General features: G+C 36.4%; 1 protein-coding gene across 1 annotated transcript; it reads left to right on the top strand.

The window, feature by feature from the left end:
• Positions 1–680: 680 nt before the first annotated feature.
• On the top strand, positions 681–5,252 carry LOC103325926 (AMP-dependent synthetase and ligase family protein). The gene is made up of 6 exons (XM_089050835.1): positions 681–2,135; positions 2,584–2,773; positions 3,501–3,646; positions 4,352–4,419; positions 4,505–4,607; positions 4,713–5,252. Exons 1-6 carry the CDS (start codon positions 1,128–1,130, stop codon positions 4,824–4,826), a joined length of 1,629 nt encoding a protein of 542 aa, XP_088906961.1. The 5' UTR covers positions 681–1,127; the 3' UTR covers positions 4,827–5,252.
• The last annotated feature ends 1,689 nt before the right edge of the window (positions 5,253–6,941 follow it).

The raw sequence follows: 6,941 nt of genomic DNA, 5'->3' as shown, positions 1-6,941 counted from the left end.
CTTCATGACACCTTAGTAGTGTGTGTGAGACCCTCATCCCCTTATAGTTTAGATTATCGCTTGTGTTAAAAAAAAAAAGAAGTGATCTTGCATATGACACGTCGTTACTTTAGAGTCCTAATGATAGTACCATATTGTTACAAATTTGAAAACTACGTGTATAAGTGTTCAAATTAAAAATATGTATACTACAAACGGGGATAGTCCAATAAAAAAGAGCCTTGAATTGTAGATCAAAGGTCTCAAGTTGAACCATGGCACATTGGTAATATGTGTGAGAAATCATTTCTCCCTGTAATTTAGACTATCGCTTATACTAGTGAAGAAGTCAGAGTATTTAACTAACCCTTCAAAGTTATACCAAGTATCTATGTGTGTATGTGAACCTCCTCCCCCTTCCTAACTTCGACAAAAAAAAATAATATTTTTTTCGAGGGAAGTTTACAAGAACCTTCTCCACAAAGGGAGCACACGAAATTCAAACTTTCTTCATTGGCAGACGTTGATGTTTACCAAGAAAGACGTTGACTTTTGGTGCTCCATTCCATTAATTTAAGTGTTAGTTTTATCGTCAATCATACTATTGTCCTGTTTTCATACCTTAACCTTCCCATCAATTAGTCCAGTACCTCATCATGTCTGAGAAAGAAGAAAAACAAAAATTCTTGATCATGCATGACGTGCAAAACCAATTGTCGTTGTTTAGCCAAAAAGACTGAGTATCTGCAGAAATCTTAGCCGTTTAATCATATCAAAGACTGAGTCTTTAACTCGACACACATGCGCCATTTCCTCTTTTGTCTTGTTACCAAGTATCCATTTCCATTAGGTTTCTTTCCAAGTTTCAATCCTTTTGTTTATCCAACCGAAGGAAACGATATTCACTCACCAATTAGGTAACAATCATTCACAGTTCCATAATTTCGACCATTTTCCTCATCAGACTCATCACCAAAATCTATACACTTTGATTTGTGTGCTCTGCTGCACCACAAAATCTCTGCTATCAATAATAAGAATAAGAGCCTCCCATCATCTTTAACTAAATCCACTATAAAAATCCTCATCCAAAACTGATATACCCACACACCCAATTGCCCATTTGAATTTCTCTTGCATAGTTTTCAATGGAGAAATCTGGGTATGGCCGTGATGGTATTTTCAGGTCTCTTAGGCCACCTCTGGTCTTACCCAGAGACCCAAACCTCTCCATGGTCTCTTTCCTCTTCAGAAACTCCTCTTCTTACTCAAACAAACCTGCCCTCATTGATGCCGAGTCTTCTGAAACCTTGTCCTTCTCTCAGTTCAAGTCCTTGGTCATCAAGGTCTCCCATGGCTTACTCCATTTGGGTATTAAGAAAAACGATGTTGTTCTCATTTTTGCTCCGAATTCAATCCAATTCCCCATTTGTTTCCTTGGTATTACTGCAAGTGGTGCCATTGCAACCACTTCCAATCCTCTTTACACTGTCTCAGAGTTGTCCAAGCAAGTGAAAGATTCAAATCCCAAGCTTGTCATAACTGTTCCTGAATTGTTTGAAAAGGTCAAGGATTTCAATCTCCCAGCAGTGATTTTGGGGTCACAGGGTGCTTCCCACATTGTATCCAGGTCAAAGATTCTAACTTTCCATGATTTGGTTGAGTCAGCTGGGTCTGCCTCAGATTTCCCATTGGCCAATATTAAGCAGACCGACACAGCTGCGCTTTTGTACTCTTCTGGTACAACAGGCATGAGCAAAGGGGTAGTTTTGACACATAAGAATTTCATTGCCTCATCTCTTATGTGCACAATGGAACAAGAAATGACTGGAGAAATGCACCATGTGTTTCTTTGTGTTTTGCCAATGTTTCATGTGTTTGGGTTGGCAATTATCACATATTCACAGCTGCAAAAGGGCAACGCTGTTGTGTCCATGTCTAGATTTGATCTTCAGAAGATCTTGATGGCTGTTGAGAAGTATAAGGTGACCCATTTGTGGGTTGTGCCTCCTATTGTACTTGCCCTGGCAAAGAACAGTGCGGTTAAGAAGTTTAACCTTTCTTCATTGAGGCATATTGGTTCAGGGGCAGCACCTCTGGGGAAAGAGTTGATGGAGGAGTGTGCCAAAGTTATTCCTCAAGGTTTAATTGCTCAGGTACTTAATCATGCTGGTTCCAATTTTATAACTGTGCACAGTTGGAATGTTTCAGATTTATAATTATTTTTGTAGTGTTTGTCTCTGGAATGTGATTGACCCAAATGGATTTAGACTACAGTTTTATTAATCTTTCCAACCTGTGTGAAAGATTGAGAAAATTTAAGTCTTGAACAGAACATTTGAATTTGGCACAAAGTTAAACATAAGTGACAGAGTTTGGCAACTTATGCCACAATTAAATTGATGTGAACTGTGATAATTGAGTGGTGGTAGTGGTTTTGGCATTTCACTGCCTTCCTCATCAATTAGTCGTTGGTAGTATAAAACTTCTATTAGAGCATATTGATTGTTAGTGCATATGGTGTAATTGGCAATTTCCTACCGCAAACCTTTGTAACCGTAATTTCAACTTTGTCACTGATTTAGAAGTTTCCTTGTTTCTCAGGGCTATGGTATGACAGAAACCTGTGGAATCGCTTCAGTGGAGAATACGCTAGTAGGGCCTCGGCATACTGGTTCAACTGGCATGCTTGTTTCAGGAGTTGAATGTCAGATAGTCAGTGTAGACACCCTGAAGCCTCAGCCTCCTAATAAGTTGGGAGAGATATGGGTTAGGGGGCCTAATATGATGAGTGGTAAGTGTTTTTTTCATTTTCATGTATTTAACAATCATGATGGTCCTGCAAATTCAATTGCCAGAAGAATTTTTATGAGAGGCTAACTCATATTCGAAATGGTAACAACTCAACAAAACTTGAGGTACCTAGATCCTTAATGGGAAATTCTGCAATAGAAAATTGGTCAAAATTTTTATAGCTTCCAATCAGGATTTGATGACAAGTCTAAGAATTTGAACTTTTAAGTGTCAAAGAAAACCTTTTACCCTTGGTACAGGTGTGATTAACCGTCGATGCGCAGTAGAAAACTCAAATAGGTCAGTTTAGGTGATTCTATCAAATCTGATTCCAGATATTGGCCATGGAGGTAGTCTGTCAAACTAAAAACTTGTTAAAGTAGCCTCATAGTTCTCATTATTTATATAAGATGCAGAGCTCTTCTACTGTTGCTTTCTCCATCTCAAGGAGGGCATTGCATTTTCCATATACTAGCGGCTTAAATGAGCATTGGAGACTCTTCTCCACATGGATCTTGCTCTCGTCCCTCAAAATACTTGGATGTGGAGCGTTTCTAAAGTGAAAATTTAAGTTGGGTCTGCCGGATGTAACTAAACACTATGCCATTACAACAATAACAGAAGCAGGGATTGAGAGCATTGCTTGGGCAGTCACCTCAAGATACATCGATATATGCATATGATGCAAAGTTCTAACTGAGGAACTATTTTTACAAAACTCATTTCAGGGTATTTCAACAACCCACAGGCCACCAACGAGACAATAGATAAAAATGGTTGGGTACATACGGGAGATCTTGGATACTTTGATGAAGATGGACAACTTTATGTAGTCGATCGAATCAAAGAGCTCATTAAGTATAAAGGCTTTCAGGTAATTTCTCTTGGTAAAGTTTGAATAATTAATGCTCAAAATTTCAACTGGTATTCTTGGTTCTTATGTTCACTATAACCAAAATTTCGGCGACAAAAAAAGAAGCTGTTTTGTCCTTTTGGAAAGATACATCAATGTATCTATATAATAGCAATATCTCCTGTCATTTGGTTAATCTTCATAATTTGAAATAAGGCAATTTATCAGGCCAGAAATTAGAATAACTCTTCTCATGTTTGTTTTTATTAGTACACGTCCTATACATAAAAGAAACACACATGCATTTTAGTGTTGGCTGATTACTTTTTAGATAGAACAGATTTCAGCATGCCTATACCTGGCCCTGATATCTGTAGGTCCAGAAGATATATGCAGGTTTTTCACTTAATATTTCCTGACTTTGTTTATACGCTTATACTTATTTCTGTTATATTTATTAGGAAAGAAACCTAATTTTGAGTGTCAAACAAATATTCTAGCTATTTCTATTGCATAATAAACATTGATCCCATGCTTATGTGCCTTCAAATTTTGCTTGTCACTGCAACTAGAATATTTGGTCAATATGATGGATGTTAATGTTGTCAGATTTAGATTAACAATTACTTATTATCTTTCTGGTTGTTGTTGGAATGCTTATGTATGCTCCATACTTCCACTATTCTATTGAATCATGTTTTGTTTGCTTTGTTTCTCCTTTGCTAGGTGGCACCAGCAGAACTTGAAGGGCTGCTAGTTTCTCACCCTGAAATATTAGATGCTGTTGTCATTCCGTAAGTTTGACACAAACAGAATTTGCACTGATGATGGCCTCATCTTAAGATTTAACTAAATGATCGGATTATTTCCATCCTACAGGTTTCCTGATGCCGAAGCTGGTGAGGTTCCGGTTGCATATTGTGTACGCACTCCAAACAGCTCACTGACTGAAGAAGATGTCAAGACTTTTATAGCTAATCAAGTAAGTAGAGAATTTACAAGGAAGGATTATTATCAGGGACCTGAACTGATTTCCTTGATGCAAAAATTGCTCTTGTTTTTGCACTCATAATTCGTTTCGTGACAGGTTGCACCTTTCAAAAGACTACGAAGAGTAACATTCATAAACAGTGTCCCCAAGTCAGCATCAGGAAAAATCCTAAGAAGAGAGCTCATTGATAAAGTACGGTCCAAGATATGAGATTGATGGTTCCTCATTCTAATGTTTGCTTTGGTAAGGCAGACTAGCCAGCAGGGAACACAGCATGTTCCTTGCACACGCTTTAAAGTTGCAGGTATCTTAAGGTATTCAGTTTGGTTGCCATTCTTTTTCTGGAAGAAGGGCAGGATGTAGCTCGAAATACAAATAATGTAGGATTCTGTTCAACATCTGAGCAATAAGTCTTTGCATTAAAATTATAAGAGCATTTTCATTATGTTCTAATAGCAACTCTCAATTTACATAAAACAATAGATAGCAATAAGTCTTTGGGTGGTTTCTTATAGCAATGTCTTTATGTATTGTTGAATTCTTTATTGCTCAAACCGGCCAAAGCCAATCCGAGCAGTTTGACTAAATGTGTAATCTTGGATTGAATTTAATCAAACTGCAATTATTTCGTCTCTATTCGCTTTGGCCTATTATATTTTACACTAGACATTTTCTTATTGGTTTTAACCATTGCTATTACGTTTCATTTAACAAAATGGTATCAACCACGTGATCCAAAAAACTAATCCATAAACCATTCGAATTTGATATCAACATTTCAGTGGTAAGCAATATTTCAATTATTGTTCAATTTACAGTATGATTTTCCCTTCGATATATGCAAGATAATATAAAATATAAAAAACGCAATACGGCAAATGATCCAATAATGTAGTGCTTTGGAGCAATTGCTCCTTCAGAAAAGGTCCTAAATTTGAGTCGTAGCATATATGTAATGTGTGTGAGTATAGTATGTTATCACCCCTCTAAATAGGAAAGGTCTTCATAAAAAAAATAAAATAAAAATCAACCAGATAATACCAAAAATATACCCATAAAACTATTGCAAAGGACCCACTAATATAGTGGTTTGGAGCAATTGCTCCCTCATGCAAGGTCTTGGGTTTGAGTCCTAGCATCCATATAGTGTATGTGTGAATTTAATAATATTATCACTCCACTCAATAAGAAAGACATAATAATTTTTTTCAAGTATTGTTCAATTTAAGGTAGAATGTTCTCTTTAACATGTATAAGATAATATAAAATATCAACTTAATTGCTCATAAAAGGGAAATGAACGAACCAAACTAGTCACTAAAGGGATTAGTTTGGTTTGATTATGCTACTAGTTTGACGTTTAAATTAGATTTGACAAATGAGTCGTGTTTTGTCGGCCCGACTCATTTAAATTTGTGCTACTAAGTTATTTAGGCCAGCCCATTTAATTGGGTCGTACCGTGCTAGCCCATTTATCAAAACCATTGATCCCATCCCGACCCAAAGCCCAAGTCCACATTAAACTGGAGCGTGCTTGTGCCGTGTTTGGGGCATTTAACTTGAATTTCTTTTTTGTGAGTAATCAATGAGTAATATTACAAGTAAAATTTGGCCAAAACATACAATTCCCAAAAACTCCCAAAATTCTTATATAAGGAACAGTCCCAAAAAAGAAGAGATATATATATATATATATATATATATATAGAGAGAGAGAGAGAGAGAGAGAGAGAGAGAGAGAGAGAGAAATTCTGCTATGCGGACATCCGTACGTTATTATCGTGTGGATGCCATGTATTTTGTATTACTCCTCATTGCTTTCCTTCATGTTTACAATAGAATCCGCACGATAATAACTTGTGGACATCCAAATAAGAGAATAATTTATATATAGAAATTCTCCTAAGGGGACATCTATAAGTTATTATTGTCTAGATGCCATGCATTTTGTACTACTCATCCTTGCTTTCCTCCCTGTCTACAATAGCATCTACACGATAATAACATGCTGACATCCGAATAAGATCAACTAGAGCAACAACTAAACAACAATAATTATGCAAGGATGGTACATTGGCGGAGCTAGAATTTCATATTAGAGGGGGCCCTTCACAAAATTTTAAAAAATAATTATAGGGTTCTTGTGTTATTCAATGGCTCAAGCTCTTATCGGTTAATTAGTTAATACTACATTAACTACTTGTTTTGGCCCTCTTCATACTATCATTTCATATTGATTAGTAATATATTCATTCATCACAATCACATAATTGTTTTGAATTTCAAATTTAAAAATGATAGAAGTTTAATCTCATCATCTACACT

The sequence above is a fragment of the Prunus mume genome, linkage group LG1, assembly GCF_029339155.1.
Source record: "Prunus mume cultivar Tortuosa linkage group LG1, ASM2933915v1, whole genome shotgun sequence".
Lineage (NCBI taxonomy): Eukaryota > Viridiplantae > Streptophyta > Magnoliopsida > Rosales > Rosaceae > Prunus > Prunus mume.
Note: the sequence above shows the minus strand (reverse complement) of the source record. Positions and strands in the feature narration are given on the sequence as shown.

Bases quoted from the DNA above. Each gene is read 5' to 3' on its own strand.
- LOC103325926 (XM_089050835.1), top strand. From the start codon at position 1,128: ATGGAGAAATCTGGGTATGGCCGTGATGGTATTTTCAGGTCTCTTAGG. The intron at 3,647-4,351 runs GTAATTTCTCTT...CTCCTTTGCTAG, and splicing joins TTAAGTATAAAGGCTTTCAG to GTGGCACCAGCAGAACTTGA. The intron at 4,608-4,712 runs GTAAGTAGAGAA...GTTTCGTGACAG, and splicing joins AGACTTTTATAGCTAATCAA to GTTGCACCTTTCAAAAGACT.